The sequence below is a fragment of the Grampus griseus genome, assembly GCF_964374135.1.
Source record: "Grampus griseus genome assembly, chromosome: 9".
NCBI classification, from domain to species: Eukaryota; Metazoa; Chordata; class Mammalia; order Artiodactyla; family Delphinidae; genus Grampus; species Grampus griseus.
In genome coordinates this window covers 103,041,058-103,068,999 of record NC_139003.1, presented here as the reverse complement: position 1 = coordinate 103,068,999, position 27,942 = coordinate 103,041,058, and the positions used below count along the sequence as shown (strand labels likewise).

The 27,942-nt window shown below is 50.8% G+C and overlaps 1 protein-coding gene across 1 annotated transcript in view; it reads right to left on the bottom strand.

Moving 5' to 3' along the window:
- Window positions 1-27,942, bottom strand: part of DDC (dopa decarboxylase) — a 76,047-nt gene that overhangs the window by 6,803 nt on the left and 41,302 nt on the right. The window contains exons 7-12 of the mRNA XM_082661882.1: window positions 24,342-24,408; window positions 18,542-18,636; window positions 13,887-13,954; window positions 6,010-6,086; window positions 3,122-3,141; window positions 2,116-2,214 (exon numbers count right to left, since the gene is read on the bottom strand). Of these exons, the coding sequence (XP_082518008.1) occupies window positions 2,116-2,214; window positions 3,122-3,141; window positions 6,010-6,086; window positions 13,887-13,954; window positions 18,542-18,636; window positions 24,342-24,408 (426 nt within the window). The remainder of the gene's footprint in view (window positions 1-2,115; window positions 2,215-3,121; window positions 3,142-6,009; window positions 6,087-13,886; window positions 13,955-18,541; window positions 18,637-24,341; window positions 24,409-27,942) is intronic.

The following is a 27,942-nucleotide window of genomic DNA, read 5'->3' as shown; positions in this document are numbered from 1 at the left end:
GGGAGCCTTTTCACCCCACCAAAGAATCTTTTGTAATTTTAGGATAAATGCTGTCAAGGGGGATTTAAACTTTCCAGAAGAGAAACAGCGGCCGACGTTGGCTGGCCAGCTGAGCGCTTCACCGGCCAGCTGTCGAGCTGACCCGCGACACAGGGAGTGACACCGCAGTCTCGCCCATTCTGCAGACCAGCAGACTGAAGCTGATTCCGATACCAGAGCTCCAGGTCTGCCGCTGTCTGTTAGGCCGCAGCACCTGCCACCGGAGGTGAGAACCTCATCCGTCCAGGGCTGCCTGCTCTCCCTGAACCCACCCCCTTACTAAACGTCTCGATGTTTACAGAAACCAAAAGCTGCTTCACGCAGTATGTGATCTGAGAGCCAGCTGGCCCGGGTCTCGGCACACAGGGAGCACGTCCTAAACGCCGGTATCCAGCGCGGGGTCACTGGCAGGGGCCCCGGGAGCGTCTGAGCAGAGATCGTGCCGCTCCAAGTGTTGGGACAGACACACCGTTTGAATGAGTGGTCCCCGGGCCCGGGACGAACTAGAGGGCTCCAGAGACTGTGCTGGCAGCGGTGCCCTCGAGCTGGGTCCTGAGGAGCTGCCCACCTGCCGGGGTGTATCCGGCTCCGGCCACTCAGTCCCCTCCTGGGAAGGCAGGGCCGGTCCCTCTCAGGGAGGCTTGCAGGGTTTTTCAGGAAGCAGCGATGTGATCACACCCAGCTCCCCCTGAGCTTCCAGCTGGAATCAAACCACCTGTGCTTTGCCTCCTTTCCCCAGAGCAGCTGCATCCTCCTTTCCCCAGAGCAGCTGGGCGAGAACTCGTGAACTCACGCACACGTCCCTCCTCGTTCGCTTCCCCACGGAGAGCCTCCAGGAGCGTTATGGCCTCCAGAGCAGCCTCGTAAGACAGACGGATGCTCATGTGTGCGGCGCCGCAGGGGCCCGGGGCCATGTGCCCTGTCACAGGGGAGGGCACACCTGAAGCTGCACTGTCACCAGAATGAGACACTGCAGGGTGCCCCATCCCCGTGATGTCTGAGGACCTCTGTCCTTCAAGGTGGGCCCACAGGTGAGGAAGGACAGCCGGATGGGAGCGCCTGGCTGGAAATCGGCAGGCCTTCTGTAGCCAGTTAAGGGAGGCCTCCTCTGGACTGTGTCCTCGATTGTTAAAAAAAAAAAAAAAAGCAGGGTATACACGCTACTCTATATAAAATAAACAAGAAGATCCTACTGTCTAGCACAGGGAACTCTACTCAATATCTTGTAATAACCTATAATGGAAGAGAATCTGAAAAAAGAATAGATATATATGTATAACTGAATCACTTTGCTGTGCACCTGAAACTAGTACAACATTGTAAACGAACTTTACTTCAATAAAATTTTAAAAACACAGGGCTTCCCTGGTGGCGCAGTGGTTGAGAGTCCGTCTGCCGATGCAGGGGATGCGGGTTCGTGCCCCGGTCCGGAAAGATCCCACGTGCCGCGGAGCGGCTGGGCCCGTGAGCCATGGCCGCTGAGCCTGCGCATCCGGAGCCTGTGCTCCGCAACGGGAGAGGTCACAGCAGTGAGACGCCCGCATACCACAAAAAAAAAAAAAAAAAAAATTAAAAAAACAAAGCAGGGTCGTGGGGCTTAGAGTCGATCCATGGTTCTCACAGTTTAGCGTACATCACAGCCACCTGTTGGCTTGTTATATAGAGGTTACTGAAACCCACTCCGAGAGACCAAGGTCGTGCATGTGCTTCTGGTCGGGGCTGTGTCGGAGGACATGCAGCCCACGCAGCCCAATCTCTCCCATTCTGGCAGTCTTCTGGAGAAAAACCTACTGCATCCTCATTACTGCCATTGTGGACTGGGCCTCACTGTGGGCCAGCGGTGGCTCCAGTGGCAGCTAACAGTGTTTGTCACTTCGACAGTCTCCTGGAGTGATAGCCTTCAGTCCCCGTGAAAGTGTCTAAAAGACCCAGAATCGTGCATTGAGCATCTTGTAAATGCCCCACTCTCAACAGCCCAAACTTCCCCTTAGAGTGGTTTATGATGACATCTTACTTCCTTTCTAAAGTCTAAGACCTCCCTAATGTCACCCGGATAAATAATGAAAACAAACTCACCTTGCGGATATAGGCCTGCAGTCCCTTGACTCCGTACATCCTAAAAACAAACCACATCTTCAAAGAGCGGAACCTCCGGCCCAGCGGCAGCTGCCAGTGCTGAAATAAGACACAACACGGCACATCCGTGAGGGCTATGCTAAGGGCTGCTTTCCTTTATGGCTCATGGCCTTGTCCTCCAGGGTCTTGAAGGCCCTGGAGGCCAAACCCTCTGGCTGCCATGCCCCATCCTGGATGGCAAAGCTGACAGCAGTGGAGTAAGCGGTCCGGCAGCCGGAGGCTGTCTTTACAAAGCTCTGAGATGCTCGTGCAGGGCACACGGGGGCCAGGCCGGTGCTAGGCTCGGGGGCCATCGTGAGCAGATGGGGGGAGGTGCGGGACTGCCCCACAGGGCGTGCGACCCTAAAATGTTTGTGTCACCCTACAATGCTGTCACTACCTCGCTGGAGTGGGGTAGATTCCCCGGGGGCAGAGGTGCCCTGTGCACCCAGCCTTTTCCCCTCACCCCCGACCAGACGTGAGTTCGGAGAAGAGGGGGCCAGGCTTGTTTGCCATTTGATTCCCAGCCCATCTCCCGGCTCACCGCAGCTGCCAGAGCAGCGCACGGCTCCTGCCTGGGGAAGGAGGCTTGTCACCAGAGCAGCCAGTTAAGAGGCTGTCGTCTGAGCGCTTCTTACGCCCTCTGACCCTTTGCTCTCCCACTGTCCCGGGGATGCCAGCTCCTGGCACACAGCCTGAGCACACGATGGAGGGACCGCCCCACCTTACAGAAATCTTCCAGGGGTCACGGGCAGCTTCATTTCCTCTTAACCTGAGACCTGCCATCCGTGGGCTCAGCAGAGCTCGATCTCTAGTTAGGACCCAGTTAGAGGGTGTCCTCTTGTGGGACCCTGATCCTGAGAGGACCGGGAGACTGCAGGGGCTACAGCCCATGACAGTGCCCCGCACTGCATTCACATCTTGCATTACCACGGACCTGGACTCAGGGAGACAAATCTCCACTTACCCTGTAGTCAGTGATAAGCCCTGGAAAAGAGAAAGAAAAAGGAAACAAAAAGGAACCATTAGACACCTCAGTTGATTACATGTCCAAGTCTTTTCCATCATCTCCTGAACCAGACATAAAACCCAGGGCAGGGCTGACTGCTCTTTGAGCCACTTCCCAAGGTAACAGATTCAAGAGCGGTGGGGATTCCAGAGAGCAAAGCGTAGAAGGACGTGCCGAATTACGCATGGATGGATGCCACAGCTGATCTGACCTGGGAAGCCGGGGACGCTCCAGCCACAGCGAGCCTCCTCTGGACGCCATTGGAGGATCAGGTGTCCAAAACGCATCTTTCTAATCCCCACCTGATTCTGTGCCCAAGAAACTTAGAAACGTAGAAACTTCTGTCTACGAAATTCTTTGTCCAGCGTTCTTTCCTCCGTACCATCCTTGGCTTTGCAGCTCTTGGCACAAGGGGAGACTAAAATGCAAACTAGTTCGTAACCCCTGTGAAGCCATTTGAATCCCAGATAATGAAACTGACTCGAAGAATACCCAGTGGGTATTTGCTCAGCGCCAGAACCCAGACTAAGATCTGAGAATACAGAGATGAACACCCATCAAAAGTTTGATTCTTTTTTACATTCTAATTGCTCTTTATACCACAAATTCACCTTCCCACGCATGAGTGAATGCGTGATGAGGGCTGTATATGATCTGATGCCAATTTACCACCGGGCACAAGGAGAAAGCTGAGACTTTCACGCTTATGTAAGTGCAGAAAGTGAACTCACATAGGGAGGCCTGGGAGGACCCCTGCATGGGAGACTTTGGTCCTGGACCCCAGTGATGAGAGGGAGGCGTCCCAGTGACCCACAGGAGGGACTGGGCTGCAACCTGGGGAGCTGCGGGGTGTCGGGTGAGGGGCAGTCCACGTGGGCAGTCCTGAGTGGGTTTTTTAATAGCTAAATAATGAAGAGATTTCTTTTTTTTTTTTTTGCGGTACACGGGCCTCTCACTGTTGTGGCCTCTCCCGTTGCGGAGCACAGGCTCCGGACGCGCAGGCTCAGCGGCCATGGCTCACAGGCCCAGCCGCTCCGTGGCATGTGGGATCTTCCCGGACCGGGCCATGAACCCGTGTCCCCTGCATCGACAGGCGGACTCTCAACCACTGCGCCACCAGGGAAGCCCAAGATTTCTTTATTGAAAAAAAAGGATCTTTTTAAAAAACACTCTAAACATATTCCATTTCAAATTACAGCAGGCTTAGCAGGAAAGTGAGATCCATCCAGATAAAATAGACGCTTATATCCAGTGGCCATAGAAGTTTAAAGTTGATTTTGGGTGATTTACTTGGTAAACACAAAATGGGTCATTGCTTTTGTTGATTCATAGATTATTTTAGGGAAAAATTACAAATAACTAAGATTGTTCATCTTTAACAGCCATAGCCAATATTTCTATCAGAAACTGCCTTTCTATAAAAGTGGAATAAAATTACACTTTTTAAAAATTCCTGGAGCAATGAACTTTACTGAGATGGCTTAAACTCATTCTAAGAATTCCTTCTTTTTTTTTTTTTTTTTTTTTTGCCCATGCCACATGGCTTGCGGGATCCTAGCTCCCCGGTCGTCGGGGATTGAATTGAATCCAGGCCCTGGTAGTGAAAGCGCTGAGTCCTAACCCCTGGACTGCCCGGGAAGTCCCGAGAATTCCTTCATTGTTTAAGAGCCGCATTTTGCTAACTGTCATGATGACTGTGGTTTTCATTATTCAAACATGAAATGCGTTTTTAAATAGAAGAGCTTTGGCAGCTGGTTCCTAATTTCTCATGGCTTTATGCCAACGCCATTTTTAAAAACTAGACTTTATTTTTTAGAGCAGTTTTAGGTTCTGAGCACAACTGAGCAGGGGCCGGGTGTTTGTATCCGATGCGCCCCATGGGACGGTGGGCAAGTTTAAGAGGGCAAAACCCAGGTCTGATCTTTCCGTGGAGACCGCGCGGGCTGGGGTCCGCATAGGAGGGAAGGGGCTGTGCCTCGACTTGTGTCACTACTGTTCAGCGCTCCTGCCACAGTCATCAAAACTGCCTCATCTTCCATCCAGCCCAGTTCCTGCTCAGTACGTGGAGGGTGGGGTCACGTGATCTCCGGTGTCCCTCCCATCACTAACATCCACTGTTGTCTAAGGAAACTCAACGAGACAGTGGCAGAAGTACCCAAAGACTTGGCCTGTCCTTCCCTCCCCGGGGTCCCCGGACCCCATGGTGGCCGGCATGGCACCTGCTGAAGAATGAGAGAATCCTCTCCCACCCGGAGGCTGAGTCCTATAGGGACAGACAAGCATGCAAATCACCGTCCCCAGCGCGTGGATGACAGCGGGTGGGCACAGAGGGACGGGGGAGAGTCTGTGCAGGTTGCCTCATGCATTGTATCTGATCAGGATCTCAAGTAGTCCGTGAGATTTGGGTTTTTTTTACTAGGAGACTTAATTTTTAGAGATCCGCATTTGTGTGTGGTTCCTGTCTCAGCCTTGCCCAATTTTCTCTTCCCTCCCCAGGCCCCTGGCCCAGCTGTTTCTTCCCCGGGTGCTACTGGTCTAAGCGATACAAACTCTCTTTAGGGCAGTCATCATTTCAAAGGCTCAGTGCAGGAGGTGCCCATGCCCGTGTTGAGGGCCCTGTGGCCCCTCCGGCCCTATGGGTGCCTCCCCCAACCCTGCCGCAAACAGTGAGGAGAAGAGGCAGGACCGCGTCGCCATCAGCGTCCCGCCTCAGGAAGCAGCTCGTCCTGGCTCTGCACCCGGCCCCCTAGGACCAGTCTGTAGGCATGACTCTTCACCTTGGCTCCTGGGTACCATGGATGCAGCTCTGATGGGAATGACTGGAGAAAGCAAGGCCAGTGGCTCACCTGAGTCCTGGTGGCTGTGCTTGAGGTACACGGGGTCCAATTTAAAGGCTCCGGTCAGGTCAGTTCTCTTTTTCACCCTGTTTTAGAGAACAAACCAAGGGGCTTAACGAGAAGGCGTCTCAGGTGGGCCTTCATGCCACCTGTTCCTTCTCCCGCCGGGTTCAGGCTCCCCTGCTCCCCAGTCCCCTCCCTGACACCCCACCCGGCACGCATGGCCCCCATCTGCACCCCCCATCCCCTGGCTCGGCTGTAGCACAGCATTAACCTCCAGAGCTCTGGGCCCCTGAGGTTGGGGGTATGGGGTATAATAAAAATAAGCCTTCGGTCTTTATTCCTGGTCCGACTAGAACTGCGCTGAGACCTGACACTGAGTCCGCATTTTCATTTAGTTAGGACTTCTGGAATGGCTTCCAAAAAACTGTACCCTTTTCTTCATACAAATCTACACAGGTTTTGCTATATTTATTCATAGTAACCTTACATCTTTTCTTGCTATTATAAAAGAATATTTCTTTTGAAAATTTTCCACGTGCTACTTATCATATATGCAAATAAATGCAACCTTTAAAGTGCTGTGTATCTAGAAATCTTGCTGTGTTCTCTTATTAATACTTTCTCGGAAGATTCTGTTCTCATTGAAGACACTCACACCATCTGAGAATCATGAGTTTTACGGCTTCCACTGTAATCCTTACTTTTACTTCTCTGTCATGTCTTACTGCACAGGTTAGGGAAGCACAAAGCTGAATAGGGTGTGTATTAAGGGAATTGTAAAGTTTTCTCCTGACGTTAAAGGCAGTTTTTCTAATATTTCACCACTAAGAATAGGTTTGCTGTATTTTTTTGGACGATTTTTTTTTATCAGATTTGGGAAGTTCTCTTCTGTTCCTCTTTTACTAGAGCTTTTGTTTTGCTTGGGTTAGAACTTTATCTAATGCTTTTTCCGTATCTAATGAGATGATAACTTTTTTTTCTCCTTTACTATTAAACATGGTCATAACATTTTAAAATCTTTTAAGATTTTTCAACCACCCTGGGATGTCTGGAATGAACACATTTTAGTCACGATATACCGTCTTTATTTTCCCCTTAAACATTATTGAATTTTATTTGCTAAAATGTACTTGGAATTTCCACATGTAATTTTGTGAGCTTGTCCTGTAGCTTTCCTTTCTCAGCTTCTCATCTGGTTTTGGGATCAAAGTGACACTGACCTCATGATATATGTCCCCCTTGCTGGTCTCTGAACTACACTTATAATTAGACCTATAGATGCCTTGACAGTTGGTAGAACCTGCTGTTAGAAGAATTTGGATGTTTCTGTTGTGTGAAATGTAACTATTGGCACGTAGTCTTTACAGCTATGAGACGTTTCAGGTTTTCTATTTATTCTTGAGTCAGTTCTGATGACATATTTTTTGTAGCTATTGAATATGTGCATTTGTAGGCAATTCTGGAATGATGTAATTCATAGTACTCTCTGACTCGTTTTTCAAATGCCTGCTGTGTCTGTGGTTTTGTCTTTCTTATATTTCCAGTTCAGTGAACTGTGCCTTCTCCTCTATTTCTGGTCCTTCTTTCTGGAGATCATCTATTTTATTAGGCAGGTCAAGGACCAGCATGTGGCTCTCTTGATCTCTGCTCCTGTTTCCTTATTTCCTAATTCATGTCTGTCTCTTCATCGTCATTATTTCCCTCCTTCTAGTTTTGAGGGTTTATTCTGTCGCTGTTTTCTGGCTTCCTCTGGGCCCTTAGCTAATTATTTTCTGGCTTTCATGTTTTCTGTTTAAGTCTGTTCTCCAAGTCCTGCTTTATCGCATGCCCATGAATTCTGTCACATCTTCATATTCATTCAGGTCCTACGATTTCCAGTTTCCCTTTGTTCATTGATCCATGGCTCCAGTGGGTCTGTGGTGGTTTGCTCTTCAAAATTTAGGTACCAGCTTTGCTTTTCCTTGTGAATTTTAACGATACTACAGAGAAGAAAACTTTATTTAAACAAGCAAATGGACGTGTGCATGCACATACGCAGACACACACGCTTGCACAGAAACACCCTCTCTAGGCACCAACGTCATCTCACCCCTGACGGGCCTCACGGTGAGGAAATCCTCTCCCTGTCACCGGACACACCCCTGAGGGATGGTCCTGACGGAGGAGGGGGCAGGGGACGCCTGTCCTGTGCAGAAAGCATGGCTTCTTCAGTTGTCTTTTTAAGAAATCTACAACACTGTGTGTGAAGGGCTCCCTGAATGAGGGCCCCTGTTACCGCTTGGTGCCAGAAACAGTATAAAGAATTCAAGATGCCAAAAGCACTAGGACCAAAGTGCAAAGAAACAAAGGAGATTCAGAGAAAACTGTGCTGTCACGCACAGGTTCTAGAATCACGTCTTACCATAACCAGAGTGACTTAAAATCTTCCCGAGTAACTGAATTTTTCAAAAAAATCCAATATAACAGGGGTGTACAAAAGGTATAAAACTAAAAAATTTAATTTTATTTGGAAAAAAATTAACCTTCTTTTTTAAAGGCAGAGTAAAACATGCCCTTGGTGGAATTTGAGGCTTTCTTTGGAGAAAATCTGATATTAAGGGACATTGCGGTCAGAGCAGAATGGTTCATATTTACATATAAAAGATTCAAAATACCCAAATGAACAATAAAGAACTTGTGAAGACAATAATGAAATCATTATAAAACGTATTTACTGGGCTTGTAATGAGGTCAAGTTTTTAAAACTTCTATTATCTTGTTCATTTTAATGTGTAGAGAATATAACCAACAAATTGAGTTTAAATTATGGACTAACCATTGATAAAATTTCATTAAACAAAAGACAGACCCTTATGATTTTGAGGAATACAAAAAAGCCAGTGAGAGCAAAAAAAAAAAAAAAAACAAAATCCATTTACACGTTGTTTGTTGTATTAGCAAAACCTTTAAACACATTTATAAAAGATTCACAACCTAGGGCTTCCCTGGTGGCACAGCGGTTGAGAGTCTGCCTGCCGACGCAGGGGACGCGGGTTCGTGCCCCGGTCCGAGAAGATCCCACATGCCGCGGAGTGGCTGAGCCTGCGCGTCCGGAGCCTGTGCTCCGCAACGGGAGAGGCCACAACAGTGAGAGGCCCGCGTACCGCAAAAAAAAAAAAAAAAAAAATCAGAACTTAGGACTGTTTGTGTTCTACTGTGTTAGGACACCTCATTTTTTGCTGCAATAACCTCTTAGAATAGCAAAATATATGTAGGTGTTCCCCTGGATTTTCACAACAGGGCAGAAAAGCCTCTGAGCAGACTCTTAGCCATCCTTCTCTCCCTGCTCTCTGTCACCAGGCCGCAAGGCTCGCTCACCTCCTCTGCAAACACGCAGGGGCCCCCAACCTGGGCCCAGCTTGTTCAGTGGACCCGCAGCTCGGGTAGGCAAAGGGGTAGCTGCCTTGACCCAGCAGAGGAACGTTGTGGTCCGTTCACTCTCCTTTGGACTTTAGGCTGTGTGTGCCAGGGCTAGAATCCAGGATTATTTTCAGTTTTCAGAGGGAAAGCGGAATCAGAGTCAGATTGAATGAAAGCGGACCTAGAATCAGGGCCCAGTTTTGCCTCACTCACACTAAAAACAGCTCTCGCTCTCCAGTTTCTCTGTATCCATCCGGGACAATTCCAGCGTGTTCTCTGCGCATCCTTCTGTCTACCTGTGTGTTTGTGAAATGGGTATTGCTTTGTGTGCTCGTCTTCATTTGCATCCCGGGAGATACCTAATTCTGTATCTGACTCTTTTTACTCAGTTACAGTTTTTGAACCTTCACCCCTATTGCATCAGACACAAGGCTCTAGCATGGATGGCTGCGTGCCGTCAGCAAACCCAGGCACATCTCAGAACTCCAGGTGCCTCACCTGGATGAGGGACGATAATTCCTATACCAGTAGGACTGCGATAGGATCAGGGGAGGTGGTGTATGAGAAAGTAAAAGGCCACCTACTAGCAGGTAATAGCTTGAGCGTAACATTTGTACTCGAAGCATCAGTACTGCTGTAAACCGAAGAATCAGGCACCCCTGGATGAGGGTTTAGGTGCCTTTGCTTTGCCCATTCCAGCAAGGGCAGGGGGAATTCTCTTCACACAGCCCAAGGACTTAGGTTTACATCTCACTTCTTCATAGAATCTGGTGCTGTGATTTAACTTGGTACATCATTGCTTCAAACCAGAAGTATCTGGAGAGCAACTATAATCTTTCACGTGTGCGTGCTCGAGGAGGCTAGTGCTCACAGGTGCACAGGGCCAGGCTGGCCACGGGGCTGTGCCAGGTGGGAAGGATGCCCCAGGATCCCAGATGGGCAGAAATGATGCACATTTATGTAAAAACACCAACTTTTAAATATGGGCAGCTTATTTAAAAGGAATTTAAACCTACATGGACCACAGGAAACCATCTTCAGTAGCTGTCACCTCTTCTGAGTTTGCTGTCGTGCACACGTGCGCCTCAGGGCCTTTGCACTGGCTGCTGCCCCACACCCCCACACCCACATTGTCTGGACCCTCCTCACGTGCCCTCTGTCAGATGCCACTTCACCAGACAGGCTTCTGGGCAATGAACAAAGGGGCCGATAACGGGGTCTCGCCCGCACACCCCCCTCTACCCCCAGCTCCCCACGCTTCTCCCCTGAACCGCTCCCCTCTGTCTTCCCAAGCCCTTCCCTGCCCTGCACCTCCTCACCCCATGGATCTCGGTTTGCACTGGACTAGACTTGATTTCATTTAGGTTCTCAGTTTCCTTTGGTTGTAGTTTATTTACTGAAAACTCTATCCCATGGCTGAGATTCCTCTAGTCCAGGAATGATAGTGCTCTGGTTTCAGTCCACAGCGCTCAAAACAAAATGCTTTCCAACTAAATCCTGACCTTCCCTTCTCCTTGTAGGTCTTGGTTTGGACGGGGCTGCCCCCAGTTGCAGATGCTGCTTCACTAGCGTCACCCAGGGCAACCCCTGGGGTGGGGGTCTGGGCGGGTGTGTGAAGGACCTTGTGCTGAGCACCCCACAAGCTGGGAAGTGCTCGACACACCCCTGTGGGCAAGGAGAGAGAACTTCTTTGCAGGGAAGGGGTGCTTGGCGCAGTGGGGTCAAAGGAAAACCTGCGTTTGATAAGAATCAAAAACTCAGAAAGTAGTAGGTGGCATAATTAAGATTCTAGGGTTTAAAGTAAGCTGACCTGGGTTAATTCCCTAAATTTTAGCCTTCTGGCTTTAACTAGTAATTTCTTATGAGCACTATTCTGGGCTGAATTTTGTCACCACCCCCCAAATTTATACATTGAAGTTCTAACCTCTGGTACCTTAGAAAGTGACTGCATTTGGAGACAGGGTCTTCAAAGAGGTAATTAAATTAAAATGTGGTCACATGCCTGGGCCCTGATCCCATATGACTGGTGTCTTTCTAAGAAGAGGAAATTTGGACACAGACATGCACAGAGGGACAACCATATGAAAACCCAGGGAGAAGAAGGCTGTCTACACGCTGAGGAGAGAGGCCTCAGGAGGAACCAGCCCTGCAGACACCTTGGTCTCGGGCTCCTAGCCTCCAGAATTAGATTTCAGTTTTTTAAGCCGCCCAGTATGTGGTACTCTGTTACAGCAGCCCTAGCAAGGTAATATAAACACAGCGCCCGAAATAGTAGACATGGGTAATTTTTATGTTAAAACACGAATCCTTCAAGATCAAATTCCATCAATCAATATTCATATCATCATTACCATATCTCCCAGATGTGTGAAACCACCTCAAAACCCTTGACAACCGCTCTGGCCAGGACCTCAATAGCTCAGGAGAGAGAAGGCACATCCTCTATTATAATTTAAATTTTTACTCCATTTATTTAGCCTTTCAAACCCACAGGCAGGTGGGAGGCTCCCACCCCTCAATTCCCCACTCCGAGGGGATAACTAATCACCCTTCTCTTTGGCAAAATTTCAAATACTGGAGGCTGCTCTTGTGTCTCGTGGCTCACGTGTAAGTTTCTCCTACAGGCTCGTAAACGCTCAGGTCCGTTTTCCATCTCCAAACGACGTGGCCTCATCCCTACATTTCCCGTCTCCTCCCATACATCACCTCCCCTCTGCCATATCTCCCTCTACGGGCTGGTCCTGAACAGAAGATGCCAGAAGGGACCCATCTGCGACAGATTAACACACACAGCCCCCAGCTCTGGCCGCAGCTTCCAGCAGCCTCGGCCGTCACACCAGGCTCTGGGAAAGGCCACGGATAAAGCACGTTTTCTCTCATCCTTAACTTGCTCCCTGGCTTTCTGGATGCAAAGGCAGATGCTACATTTATTGTATTCAGCCTTATCACATCTCAGCTTTGGGCTCATACATCAGTGGGCCCTGACAGCTGCAGTCTCCCCGTCTGGAAGAGGGGGCAGCCTCTTTGCAAGGCTGCCTGGGGGGGCAGTGACTTCGGTTAAATTGCGTGTGATGACGGCAGCCTGCACGGACGGGGGCTCCTTGCACATCCATTTTTGCTATTACTTTACCCAGGAAATGAATGGAACATCACGGCTTACCACAAGCCCCTCTGGGGTCACCTCGCTCCATCCCCCATCAGCCGTCAGCTGGTCTGTCCAGGCTGGCTCTGTGGCTTTTCTCTGCCAAATGCCTTAGCTAAGGACCCCTTAGCTGCCAGTTAACTTGCTCTGAGGCCAGCACCCCCCCTCACAGAACAGAGGCCTTGGGGACCCCTGCCGGCCCCATGCCAGCTGGGTGCTCTGGACCCACAATCCACCCGTCAGCTCCCTCGGACAGTGTTTGCACCCGACCCAACACCCCAGCAAAACAGAATTACATCTCAATCCGAATTAAAGTTTGAAAAAAGGGAGTTTTGACACGCTGCATAAACTAGCCTTAAAGTGTTCCGATCCAGGTAAAATGGACAAACACAACCACAAGAATATTAACATTCATAAAAGCTGTATCTTTTATCAGTTCTTATTAACATTTCAGAAAAACTGTAGCCCAAATACGAATGGGTTTTAAAATCATGTACCAGAGTTTGGGTCAAAGACTGACAAAAAAGAGAATTTGATTTAAACAGAAGTGAAGCACTGAACATGTAGTTTATCTTTAGACAGAGTTCAAGGGAAACTGATTATTTGGTGAACTGACTTTAGCCGGATTACGTGAGAGCTGGTTTCCTCACCCTTCTAAGGTGGAAAACCATTCACTTAATTACACAGTGAACAATTTTGCACAAAATTCATGCAAGGCCTCCTGATCTCAAGATTCATTAACCACCTTCTTACTCTAAAAAACTCAGAAGAACTAGTTTCTAGTAAAATCCCTTTCCACTCCCAGTCATCATGATTTCTTTAAATATTATCAATGTAGTGAAATACCAGCCACTTTCATTTTGGAAGTCTGGAATTCTTTTTTCTTGCTCTAGAGATAACCAGTGTGATGCCGGTACTGCCGGTAAGAATTTTCAGGGAACTGATTAGAAAACAGAATTGCTTTTATTTTGCCTTAGCAAATGCTTTTAGGCATATAGACTTAGATTTATTAAACATTTACGAATAAAAACATAGAAGAAAATGATTTAGAAATATGTGCTAAGGTTACTAAGCACTGTTTTTTATTAATGCTAGATAGATTAGACCAGAGATTTTCTCTGTTATCCTCTTTTCTTGTGCCAATATGTTCTAGATAACAGCATACAACAGGGTAAGATTTAGCAAGCATTCCACCCATGGCTCAGAAATGCAGGCAAGCAGTAAGTGATGTATGTGCTTCGCCAGCAATCGCACCTCACCTGCCAGGCTTCTTTCATATAAACTATTCTAAGGAGCAGTGTAATTGCAGGGTAATTGACATCTAATGAACAGGGCAACTTACCACATGGCAGAACAGTCAAAATTCACCAAAAGCCATTTGTGGGGATTAAAGTTAAATGAATCCGCATACTGCCAAGGAATAATAACAACAAAAAGAAAACAGTTGTTAATGTTTAGCTATAAAACAAGACCTTGTATACAGTAATTAACAGTTTGCAGTCTCAAATGAAAACCAACATGACCAGACAGAGGAGAAGGGAAGCAGCTGAACCGTGGGGTTTGGGGCTCGAGGGCACTCGGGAAGTTCTGGGCAGCCACCGCTCCTACCTGAGCCTCTTTTCTTTCATTTTCAAATCCTGTCTCGTGAAACGTGAAGCTAATGTAGATCTGATTCTGGGCTGAAGCGCAAGGGGAGGAAGAGAGCTTTGGAGCCAGAGAATCGGGGTTGGCTTCCGGGCACAACCGCCTGTCCATGTGGCCTGGATGGGAGTTCTGCTTCGTGGGGAAGGCGTGCAATCAGAGCCACAAACTCTCCAGTGCAGCTCCCGAGGGTGACGCAGAAACCGTCCAGTGCAAACACTGAGACTGTCGCTGCTCCGTGGTTGTAAAGCCAGCCAGGTCGCTGGCCCAGGGAACCACGTGATGAGAAAATGGCTACTGACCTCCTGCAGCTCTGGTTAAGCCGGGAGACCTGGCAAGAGAACAGTCCCTGGGCCATATGAAAACGACCGCCAGGTAGCCCTCAAGCTGGCTCCCCGCTCAGAGGCGGAGGGAAGGGACAGGCTGAGCCGGGCTGGGATGTACCTCAGGGGAGGGTGTGCCCTGCAGAGAGACACCCACAGAACCAGAGCGACGCTGAGGTCCGCTGGACGTGAAGGGTACCAGGTTGCCGACTGAAAAAAATGCACAACCTAGAAGTTGAGTTATGCTTTTTTTGGCGGACTTTCCGAGAACTTCAAGCCCAGAAGACAGCATCTCAGGTAGCTCTGAGGGACTGCTCTGAAGAGGCGAGCGGGGAGCCAGGATCTAGAGGGGTTTTTGCAACAAAGACCAGGTAGTGGGAACATCAAAAGATTACTGTTAATTAAAGAAAACCAGACATCTCAAGTTAAGGAATTTAGCTCTTTTCTATGCATCTATGGGAAGATGCAAGAGTCTGGACTCACTGAAATCATCCCTTTGATGGGCACCTCGGCTACCTGGGACCAGTGTCCTGTGCTTTCCCATCGTGAGTTCCCTCAGGGCTCACTTTCAGGGCGGCTGTCATGTGATGGCTTGATGGCTACACCATCCTTTGTCTACTGATATGGCAGCAGCCTTTTCTACAGGAATTTATAAGTGAGGGATTGGAATGAGATAGTATCTAGAGCCTTCTTATTATGTATGTGTTAATCCTAATTTGGTGTAGGGCTATCACATTTGGATCAAGGGATGCATTTCGAGGACCCTGGATAATTGAAAATATGCAGAATTTCAAAGCATAATCGGAGCCTGACCCTGACAAAGGTCATGGGAAGTTTCTATCATCATGAGGAGACCCACCCTGGCAGCAACACAGACACAGTTCATATCTGGGGGGGCTCGCCTGCTTTGAAACTGTGGGTCCCAATTCATTTTTAATTGGGGAGATTCACAGTTCTACTTTCCCACATAAAATGAGATGTAACTCACGGCTTATGTTGCATGCTTTCAAATTTGCAGTCTGAAGTCACATAACATTTATCCACATTTCAAACTACTGGACAATTCGGAATAATCAAAATTTTAATTCACAGGTGCCATGTCAGGCAACTGGACCGATCTGGCCTGGGAAATACTTTATGCATAAGTTTCCTCAGCTTTATGAACTAGCAAAGTTCTCAGAATTTAGGTATCATGAGCAGCAATGGGAAAGTGAAAATTTCATGGCTAATCTTCAGTAATCAGGCTCAGCCCATTTTTTTCATTTAATGGGTTTGGTTCTTTTACCCACATTGATGTAACAGATCAACAACGGTTCCCGTTTATCTAAATGTTTTCTCCTTTATTTCTAAAGACACCATCCACATTCACCGTACTCATAACAGTAACAGGGTCCCTTCCTGGATGCCAGTGGTAACAACTGCCAACAGCTGGCTCTAGGTTCAAGTTCAAGTGTCATCCCATTTTCAAGTAGAAAAATGAGAGATTTCAACCACCGAGACTGGCCAAGGAGGGCAGTCTGCGTTTCCACTGAGCCATCACAAGTGGCGAGCTCTTAAGATTATCAGAGCGCCGGCTCTTGGCATATCCTCTGGCTGATGAACAGGACCTGGGTCCACCTGGAGGACTGATGAACAGGACCTGGGTCCACCTGGAGGCCACACGGCTGCATCAATAATTGAAGCAGAAGGATGGCAGCGGCCATGGCAAGGCCCCAGCTGGGAGGAACCTCGTAGTGGGGGAAGCTTCGAAGTCTCCCCAAGGCTGTGGGACGCCTCTTCTCCATCCCAACGAGGGAAGGGAGAGGGGGTAGCCAGGAGGGGCCGACAGGGAGATGCGTGGTCACCAACGGCAACCTCACCTGTCTGCCCGCTCTGGGGGAGCAGATTCATTTCCCTCGAGGTTCCAATAAAAGCAATATTGAGAAAGAGACAGGAAATGACAAGTTTCATTTGTTGATAACGAGAAACAGAAGGTGAAAGAAGGGGCTTTGTTTGCTAGGCATTTTATTAGTTCCCTCCTGGGGGCTGATCTGTGTAAACGTCTTTCATTACCCACTGTGACATTTTCTTCCTGCTGATGGAGAGGAAGGTTCTTATCTGCAGGGAAGGACCGGACCAGACAGGATATTGCACTCCTTATCTGCGAGCTGACCAGCAGGCCCTCCCAGCCCAGGGACCAGTGGCCACAGGAGGACAGATGGCAATGACTCATTGCTGGGTATGAAATCCTGTCTGCTGCTGATAGGATCTCACTGCAGCCCCACCACGGGGGTGGTCTGACAATTGGACACCCCCATGAAAGTGAAACCTCGAGCTGTGGGTTCATGGAGAAGAGAAGAGGGTAAGGGGGACAGATCGTGAGGTTCTACACCTGATACTCAGAGTTAGAAAAGACCAGGCCTTGGGAGGGGCACATACATCGCACATGAATACTTTGCCCTTGGTCCCTGGAGACCATAGGGACAGACATTCCCAGTGATGTGTATCGTCACACACAAGACCACAGGACCGCAACAAAAGGTATTTACATGGTACAGAGATTTATTCTTCACTTCCTAGCACCAAACACCCACCTAACTAGCTACCAGCCGTGAACTATAGAGGCCAGTGTGAGCTTCCCGTTACCAGAAGTTCTCACGTACTACACCCCTTCCCAATATTTCCAGAGGTCTCTGGAAGCTCTATTTACCCCCCGAGGGTTCATCTAAGCCCTCGCACACATTCAGTGATCAATAAGTAATTATTGAATGAACGAGTGAATAAATGGATGGATGTGAGGGAGCTATAAACCAGAATGCACCTTCATTCATTAGTGATAAAGGCATTATTCATCCCAAAGAGGGGAATTTTGTACTCTATGCCTCTGACACCCACTTTGCTGGTGTTATGGTGTTATGAGAATCCAAATTAGTCACTAGAAAATCGATCGGCGGCAGGCAAGAGAGCAGAGGGAGGTTTGGAGTGATGGTCTCTCCAGGCCGTGGTGAAAAATGATAGTGGTGTGGAATGCGTGCATAGCTTGCTGTATTCAGACGCTGCTTCTCAGCCCTTGAAATATGGTTAACTTCTCTGATCCTTAAAACAACCCCTCAAAGGAGGCATGATTACGAAATCCATCTTGTGAGGTGGGGAGAGGATACCAGGCTGCCCGAGGGGACATGGCTGGTCCTAGGGCAAAGCCAGGATGCAAACAGGCTGTCCAAGGCCCAAGACCTTGCACCTTGTGAGGTCAAGGTCTCGAGAAAGCCCTGCCTCTGAGCATGAAGCCATTCCTGGCCTCCTCTGATTTATTATCCTCTTCCCCCGCTCACTGACAAAGTCTGCCACCCTGGACCCTTCATGGCATGTACATCTGAGTCCCTGGCAAGGAGGAACTTCCTGCCCCGTGAGCTGCCGACAGTGAAACCCGGCTCCAGCCTGAAACAACTCATCACTTAGTGTTAACTCTGCACCCTGCAGAAGCAGAGCATCTGTCAATCGTTTTGGTGGCTGTTTCTCTAAAGCAGCAGATGCTTTAGCTGGCATTACAGGCCATGTTTTCCAAATTCTGAAAGTGCTCAGGACATTTCAGCGCACTGGTGGCTGTTTTTTCCATCTCAGTGAAAGTGAACAGCATGCTCAGTTGCGTGATCAGAACATGACTATTGATCCAGAGCACATGGAATTGCAGGTTGTTTTTAAAAAAATTATCCCTTGATCTGAAACTCATTCAGATTTTATTTTCTTCCTAAACAGTTCCCCACCGTTTGTAAGCTCAACTCTATCCTATCATGATAGCTCTGCCCAGGATTTGCAGACGGAGAAATAGTGTAAACGTCAGGTGTATTTTGAGAAGACAAGGCTGTATGATCGGGAAGGTTCTCACCCCTTGTCACAGGGAAGTGTAACCTCCGCTCATCACAGAAACTGGTTTGGAAGTCATTTGCTGAAATGAACCACAGTAGTAAAAATTATAAATGTCACATCCTTGTAAGGAGAAGTCACCGGTCACAGGATACCTTTCAAAAACACTCTTGTGGAAGAGCATACTCACCTCCACTCCATTCAGAAGATGCCGGAACTCGGGGCAGATGAAGGCGCTGCCCGCGTAGGCAGCGTCCACATGCAGCCACACGTCCTCCTCGCGACCTGAAGCCCAGAAGCGACCTGTGAGTGCTCGGAGGGCCGCCCTCATCCCGGGGTCAGAGCACCTGTCCCAGCCCAGCATCTTCTCAAATACAGTCTGTCAAGAGCATTTGTTGGCCTGATGTCTGCATCCCTGACAAGCAGTGATGCTGAGGCAGAGGCCGTGTGCTACTGGCCCCGACGGTGCCTGGCACGGGGACCAGAGCTCAGAGAACGCATGGAGGTGAGGGGAACCCCTGACCCTCGGTGTTGACCCTCACGCCCAGCAGAGCCCCAAGGAACCAGCCTACCCCACACCAGCAGCCCGTCCACCCACATCTACTCCAGGTAGGTGCCGTGCTCTGCCCTCCCCACCTCACCCTTGGGGAACTTTCTCCTCGATTCTCTTGGGTCTGAAGTCCTTCCCACAAGCATCTCTTAAGGCTGGGACCACGCAGTCCACACTGGTCTCTCCACCCCCCCCAGGAAGTTCAGTCACCAGCTTTACGCTTCCTGAGATCATTCTCAGCTCCCTTCATGAATGAGATTTTTGTGTTCCAGCCGCACTGGAAAAGTCTCGCGGGAAGGGCACCTGCCTGACTTTGAGCTGGGATAGAGTCCTGTCTAAATGTGGTCCCTCGGGACTTTCCTGGCTGTCCAGTGGTTAGGGCTCCGAGCTTCCACTGCAGGGGACACAGGTTCGATCCCTGGTTGGGGATCTAAGATCCCACATGCTACATGGTGCGGCCAAAAAAAAAGTAAAATAAAAAATAAATGTGCTCCCTCGATTCGAGCCTATCTGGGCTCCACTCCCATCTCCAGCCACCCAGCCACCGTGTGGTCTTACTGCCCTCCTGCAAGCTCGTTCCCCTCTTAGCAAATGGAGATGAAACAGCACCCAGACCTTGAGGGACAAACTAGGTAACACTCATATGTGCCCATCACGACACTAGGACAGACTCGCTCCTAGAGGAGCGACGGGATCCCCGTAATTATTTCCTGCCTCCGTGCTGTAGACTGCCCACAGCCGTGAAATATGCAATCAGGAGAGGTTGCAGGTCTGCAGCAAGGGGTGGGCGTCCTTCCCTTCCACGGGCGGAGCTGCCCCAGGAGCACCAGATCAGGGCACCCTGGCAGGGGTCCGTCGGCACCTGCATTTGTGCTGGTGGATGGATTCACGGTTCACTTTTGCGTGCGTGAGGCTGATTGATCACACACGACGCTATGAGGAGTGAGGAGTGGTTCTGAGCTCTGTTGATAAAAGACAGAAGAGGCAATTCAAAGCCTCGATTCAGTTTGATCTTCGGGATGGAAGGGATGAAGCCTTTGGTTGGATCAGGATCAAATGTGTCCGGGGGTGGTGATATCACCACAGAGGATCACGCTGAGTGAACCTAAAGCACGTCTTACGGGTTCATCGCTGCACTCAGACCAGCCTCCCCAGGCACCCGTGGAGCCCCCCATGGATGTGGCCATGAGCCAGGAAGGGAGAAAGGGGATCAGGAAAGGACGGGACGGCTGTCACTGCTGCAGCAATGCTGACATCTGTTCTGTTGCTGCTACAGCTCAGACCCGCTGAGGGGAGGGAGACGCTTCAGACGCACGTGCAGGATAGACACAAAATCTCAAGGCAGGTCTGTGGTCTCCTCGGGGCTGTGGGAGCTGCTGAGGGAAGCTGCATTTTCTGATGGAGGTGCTTGGGTGGAGTTTGACTGTGTCTGGCTCAGGACTGAGCAGCGAAGGGTCAGGCAGACAAGGCAGGAGGGACACAGCCGTGAGGGCTGGAGGAGGGGACGGAGTCTGGGAGCTGCAAACGGGCTCTCCTTCCCCCTCGGCCCTCACCCTGAGAGAGGGATGCTTGTAACACAGTAAAACCCACACCCCCTTACTTTAGCCGGACCTACCCCGGGACAGATGGAGGAGAGGAGATCTGACCCTGAACCCCCAGGACGGGGCTGTAACGATGCCAGCCCCCAAGGCTCTGTCACTCCAGAAGGTACGGGAGATCCAGGAGGGGCAGTGGGTGGGGAATGATGGGGGGCCGCTCAGGGTTTCGAAAGCGGGGCACCAGAAAGAAGGTGGCAGAGAGAACTAGCCTTACCCCAGAAGAGCTCTGGCCTTTGCCCTCAGCTCTAGGGAGGGGACCTCTAGCCCCTGGAAGGCCTGTCCTGAGAGGAGTTGCGGCCCCCAGACGGCCATTCCATGTCAGTCCTGAGTCCTGAAGGACTGGGAACCAAAGGTATGAGCTGGATATCCAGGAGGGGCTGGGGAAGGAGGGCAGCTTCCCGGCCAGTGTGTGACACAGCCCAGTACAAACCCTGACACCGAAGGCTCGGCAAGCTTCCCTGGCAGGGAGGGCCCGCTCTCTGGGCCTACTGTCACGCATCAGGGCTGGCGGGGGGGACCCAGGGTGACTTCGCAGGAGAGGACGACCCGAAGCCCCAAGTTTGGACCCTTCCCCACTCTGCCCCAGGCACCTCCTCCTGCCGTAAACCGTAACCACAAGGATGCGCTCAGGTGTGGAGCGTCAAACCAGAGGGCAGCTTTGGAAGCCCTGACCCTGGAGCTGGTGTCAGGACCAGGGACAGCCTTTGAGGGACTGGATTCCCTCTAACCGTGTAGTTGGCCTAAAACCCCTGCAGGAGGAACTTCCAGACGCCCATGGGGAGTGGATTCCCAATGGGCTTCTCTTCTCTCCACGGGGAGGGGAACAGCCTCGAGCACCACCTCTGCATCCCAAGTCTTACGTGTGATCGGCTGACAGCACGACCTGCCTTCCGTGCCCACCGAATACGGTGGGTATCTGTAGGGGTCAGGGGTCACTGAGACCCCAAGGCCAGAGCACAGGAGTCACATGGCCCAGGACGAGGCCCACCCAGTACGCAGGCAAGGCCGCCTCGACGGGGAGGTTTCTGATGCGTCCAAGAGGGAAGGGGCAGCCCCTGTGCCTGTCGGGCCCCCACTGCCTTGCCTGTTTCCTTTCGAGGCCCCCGTGGACAGGAGCAGACAGGCCTCTGGCACCATCAGCTACAGACCCGCCAGGCACCCCTCCCCCTGCCACAGCCCTGGGACCCCCGCTTCCCACTTTCACACTGCCTGCCTGTATACCTGCAACTCTCTGCTTTCTTTTCTTTTCTTTTTTTTTTTTTGCGGTACACGGGCCTCTCACTGCTGTGGCCTCTCCCATTGCGGAGCACAGGCTCCGGACACACAGGCTCAGCGGCCATGCCTCACGGGCCCAGCCGCTCCGCGGCACGTGGGATCTTCCCGGACCGGGGCACGAACCCGTGTCCCCTGCATTGGCAGGCGGACTCTCACCCACTGCACCACCAGGGAAGCCCTGCAACTCTCTGCTTTCTGTTTCTCATCCTGTTCTCAATAAAATCTGCCAGGAAATTCCACGGACCGGTCCAAGAGGACCAACTGAAACAGTCTCTCTGGCAAATTGTTTGGAAAGGAGCTAAACAGAAAGTGTCTTTCCTAAAGCAGCAGTTGGGAGAAAACCGAGTTTTGACCTGCTCTCTTGGTCACGCAGTGGTGCGCAGATACATAATCTGAATTATCTTAATGGTGTAGTCCAACCGCACGGGAGAACAAGGTGGGCCTGGTCCTGTCTGAAGTTAAAGGATGCTAAATATTTGGCGACTCAAGTAAATGACGTCAGAGAAGGGGAAGCAGGCGAAAGGCGCTCATTCACTGTCAAGTCACCACCGATGATTAGTAAGAGCATGGCTGGTAATGAACAGAATTGCCCAAATCGGCTTCGTGGATAAACCTCGGCAGCGAGTGGAGCGCTGTGGCACTCGCCACGCCTGCCCAGAACAGCCTCGGCTTCTGGCACCGTACGCATCCCCGATCCAGGTCTTCCCATGGCCCCCAGGCCCGAGCGCAGGGGGAGCCCCTGGACATCAGGACAGCCGGTGCTGGGGCGGCAGGACCCTGTGGGCTGTGCCCGGCAGGTGACCCGGCCCTCTAATCCCATGGCCCCGGAGTGACATCAGCCAGCCGCGGGCCAGGACGTCCAGCTCCCGACCTGACATCTGAGTCCAGGGGCTCAGCGCCTTGGCCTGGGACCAGGGTTTGCAGTCCGTGAGGCCACCGCTGCAGCCACGACTGGCTTGTCCCTCCTCCCGGCTCCCAGCCCCCGGCCCTGCGGCCCCACCTCCGGCCAGCTACTCAGACAGACATCTGCCACGGTCACAGTGGCGGAGCCCATGGGAACGGGCCAGGCCACACCAGCAGCCACTTGACCCACCAGCCACCGGCTCCACGTCCCCTCAAAGCACGAAGGCTCCTCTCTCGCTCTTTTTTTTTTTTTTTTTTTTTTGCGGTACGCAGGCCTCTCACTGTTGTGGCCTCTCCCGTTGTGGAGCACTGGCTCCGGACGCGCAGGCTCAGCGGCCATGGCTCACGGGCCCAGCCGCTCCGCGGCATGTGGGATCCTCCTGGACCGGGGCACGAACCCATGTCCCCTGCATCGGCAGGCGGACTCTCAACCACTGTGCCACCAGGGAAGCCCTCCTCTCTCGCTCTTGTCTCGCGCCCTCTCCGTGCATTAACTCATCCACTCAGAATCCCATCACTTTACAATAAATGTTTCCATCTCTACTTCGCAGATGGAGACGCAGCTCAGAATTGAGGCACACGGCTTCAAGGGTGGCCCAGGCTGCACCACGGCTGCCTGTGACGCAGCCCTGCCCAGCACATTCCATCAGACTTCAGTCACACCGGGGGAGAGAGGGTCCACTCCCGCACCCCGTGAGTGTGGTCCACAGGCAGACCCAGGTGAGGAGAGGCAAGAGCCTGCTGGGGCTCCACAGACGGGCAGTGAGCCAGGTCCCAGTGGGACAAGCCGCAGCTCGGCCATGAAACCCCCAGACCCTTCCGATGACTCCTGCCACCCGGCCCTCCCCTTCCCGGGGCAGCAGCTCGGCCTGCAGCGGTGGGACAGGCCCTCCTGCCCCGAGGACAGAGGAGGGGAGGGTCACAAGCCAGGACCCCTGCCTGAGGAAAGGCTTTCTGGCCACAGAAAACCTCCTGGGCCTGCTGAGCTCCCAGGGCCTCTGCTTAAAGAAGCCTCTTATTCAGGGCTCACCTTTGAATGCTCTGAATTCTTGTCTCGGAGAAAACCTCAGTGCTCCAGTGAGGGGGAGGTGAGGGGGCCCGGCAGACACACGAAGCACACACTCTTCTTGGGAGAAATCCAGTTTTTTGATATTGATTTGCTTAATCACTTTAATGTGCTCAATTATATTCAGGAATTCCAAAAAGGCAAAAAAAGATGCTGGAAGACCTACTCCAAGGACAGAAAATTCTCCTGCCATCACACACATGACCCTCTGAGAGTCTGAAGAGCTGATTCCCCTCAACTGGGGGCAACACAGCCTTTGTAATCTGTCATCACTGTTATAGTTTTCTTACCAATAGCGTGTTGGTACAGCTAAGCTTAGCTTTTGTCCAATTAGCCCAAATTCCGAGTTTATGGGGTTCAAGCTAAGGAGGTTTGTGTCACTGTAAACACGAGAAGAGTTTGGCAAACTATCCTGCAATAAGTTTAACGATGTTAATATTATATTAATATATTTTATTACTATATAATTATATTACATTTTATATACTACATTATGATATGAAGTTAATATTATGAAGGAGAGACCAAAGAGGCAGTCTACTGAAGTCCCCGGATACTGAGCCCATTTTCCAAAGGAAAATTTTAATCAGATACTTACAGATGGGACCCACTTCTAAGAGGTTGTCAAAAGAGCAGCAGGATGTGGTCCCCAGCGTGGCCACCACCTGGAGAGCAGGAAGCAGAGGTCCTTTCAGCCCTGCATCGTAGTCACTGCCGTACCCTACACACACACACAGCTACCACCCCCACCCAGATGGGGCCCACAGCCTGAATACACATGCTGGCTGAACGTGTGCTGGATGGAGAGGTGAGTCTGTGGATATGTATTTACTATTTGCATGGAAGCATCATAACAGGTTGAGAGAAACAGAGCTGGTAACAGAAAACTAGGCTGTGAGATTACAAAGGGCACTGGCACAGATTTCCCAGGATGCCGAGGGACAGGAAGGAAGGCCCAGACCGTGTGAACAGCGTTCCCTGTTATCCGCTTTATTGATACAAGTGTGTATATCGACTATAGGGATATCATTCCTTCCATGAAGTAGGGAGCCTGGATTTTCTTAGCTGAGTGTGTGTGTGTGTGTGTGTGTGCGCGCGCGCGCGCAGGGCAAGCACACGGAATGATGCACACGGAATGATGCGCACGTCATCGGCCTGGCTGGGGCTGCTCCAGACCTCGTGCGATGCTGCTTCTGGACCAGCCTCCGCGTCAGCTCAGAGTTGGACCAACGGCATCACTCACTGGTGTTCACCTGCTGCCCTTCTCTCTGAATGAAACTGTTCCCAAAGATTAACTTCAACCCTCGAAAGATGAAGCTTTGCTCTCCTAAGGAAATTCACGAGAAAGCCCTCCCGACCCTGAAAATAATTCTTAAAGGGTGTCCCGAGAAAGCTTTGAGAACAGTTGGTCACCCAGCTGGGAGACGTGGCTGGGAATTCTCTGCCGTCTCACTTCTGCTCCCTGAGCGCCCTGCAGCTCTGTGATCACACCTGCGCGCCTGACTTGTAAATTCCCACTCACCAAGCTGTCTCTCCCTCCTGACCCATGAAATCTTGCAACCAGGGTCTACGTCTTATTTCTTTGTGTTGCTAGGAACTCACATTTTGCTAGCACAGAACAGGGGCTGAAACATTTGCTGCATGCAAACGCTCTCCAAATGATCAAAAAGCATCTTATGTTTCCAAACCAAAGAGCCTAATTGATTTACAGTGGCGGGCACAGTCTGGATAATGAAATTTCTCTTTCCATGTGATAAGGCTGTGAAATTTCATTCAATCTGTGTGGCCTTTATGGAGCCCCCAGCAATGCTCTGTGCCCTGAGAAGAGAGACACAGGGGTCGGAAACACACAAGCTAGGAAACCTGAGAACCCAGCTGGAGGCCTCTCTGGTGCATTTCCCCTGCGACCACCTGCATTTGACCTGAAAACCAAATGTGTCTTTCAAAGAGAGTCAAAGTGCTCTGGCCAGGGGGGCATGGGTTCCGCTCTGTGATGGCTCAGCTGATACAGTCACCTGGGCCGGAGAGAGTGTTACTTTGCTATTCAGGTGTGGCAAGACCAACAGGTTGGGAGGACATTGCCAGTAAAAAGATAGCTCGTTATACCCATGGGGAGAGGGGATGCCATGCCATGCAGAGCCACACAGGGAAGCATCGGGGTCAGTCAGGAGGCAGAGGGAAGGGAAAAGGTGGGCGGGAACTATGGGTTCCCTGCAGAAAGGAACAGGTGAGGCAGAGCAGGCAGGCTTAGGATTGACAAGTGTGAATTCTTTCAGATGATTTCAGCAGGCTGTGAGGCACAGGGACTGCCCTGGTTGTCTGGTCCTTGGCTCTGGGGGGATCGGGGAAGGAGAGGTGTGGCCTGGAGTGTGAGAGACTCGTAAAGGGGAGGTGGGCAGGGCTTGTGGGCTCCGGGTGGCTGGTTTGCTTAGGAAAGGCTCACTTGCCTTTCAGCTCTCCAGGAACTGGCTAGACCTCCAGGGTCAGCAAGGTCCTTAAGACATCCAGGCATCACCAACACAGAAAATAAAAAGGCAAGATGAATACACAGACATTGAAGCTGAGCATTTGGGGCAAAAAGGCCGGGGCTGGAGGCCCAGTTCTGCATCACACTGGCACCTGCTGGGTTTTTGTTTTCTCATTTTCAACACAAATGCACTAGACCAGGACCTGCCCAGACCCTAAGGTCTGCGGGTGTAGACCTTCTAGCCTCAACGTTTCCCGTGGCTTCTCAGCCCCTTTCCTCCCTGCCTCTGTGCCCATCCCCTCCCTGGTTCAAGTGCCAAGCATTCTCCACATGTTTCATCTTGACAAGATAAATGACTTAGTGGGACTCCAAGTCAGTGAGCGATTTTTCTCTGGTGTTTGCAATATATAACTGAATACTAAAATGCTTTGTCTAAGGGGCCTAGTTTGGTAGGTAGAGCATGGAACTCTTAAAATGCTATGTCTATGTCATAAACCATGTAGCTTCAAAAAACCAAAGGATGATTAAACCTTTTTAATATCACTTGTCATTTATTTTCTCAATTTTAAGAGTCTCTTAGGAATGACGCTTCTGTAGTTCAGCAATTCCTTCAGTTTCATCTCATTTTCCTCAGCTAAATTCTAATGGAAATAAACGCCATACCTTCTGTTTTTAAAATTACACCTAAACATTAAAAATTATTAAATTGTTGTTAAAATTATTTTCCGTTAATGTGTACACAGGAGTGTGTCTAGAACGATTCCACCAAATATTAGTACTGCTTGTCTCTTATGATGAGATTTGGTTAATATAAACCGTATATTCTTAGCTTTTCATGTAGTTGTTGATGTTTTTGTTCTGAGCATGGAGCATTCTGTAAAAACAACAAGAAAATGATGCCCAGTCCTAGGAGTGGCCTCAGGAGAGAACACGTCTCAGCCAGGCCTGGGAGCTTTGCAGAGATTATATCCAGCCATCACGACCCTCCTGAGCCGGATGCCTTCAGGGACCCCTACTTTACAATTGGTTTAAGTGAGCCTCCTGTGGCGGGGTCAGGGGTTGGTCCAGGGACACGCAGGCAGGAGCAGACCACAAGGTGAGCCCAGGGGCGTGAACTCTGGTCCTGCCGCCTAGAGAACGCAGCACGCTGGACCGTGCCAGAGGCCCTTCCAACCGACCCCAGCCCTTTGCGGCTCACCGGGCCGCACGTGGGCGGCACGGGGATCCAGGCTCTCGCGAGGCTGTTCCAGGCGGGCCGGAAGGGGACGGGGTTGGGGGGGAGCGGAGGGGGGAGGGGCGGGCCCTGCGTGCTTGGTGTTCTAGTGGCTGTGAGTCAGCTTGTCCTCACTCTCAGACACCGCTTTAAAGCCCAGCACCTGCTCCGCTCCGGGCTCTGATTACCCCAGTTCAGCTCAGTGATGCTAACCTGATTACAGGCGCTCTGCAGGGGCCTAATCACATTTGTGCAGGGGGAGACAGGCGGGGCCTGTGTGGGCGCCCCATCTCTGAGAGCCCGGGGCGGTCCTGCTACTCCCCGCTGTCCCCTCCCCTCCTTCTCCGCCGCCGCCCTCACCATGGGCCCGATCTGCTCTAATACAAGCCCTGCAGGCTCCGCCCTCCCCCTCGATCCTGACCTTAGCAAGTCAGGAAGGCAAACCATAGAGACGAGAAAGGGAACATTATTACAAGCCACAGAGAGTTTGTGGAGGGACAGTGATTCTGATTTCCAAGT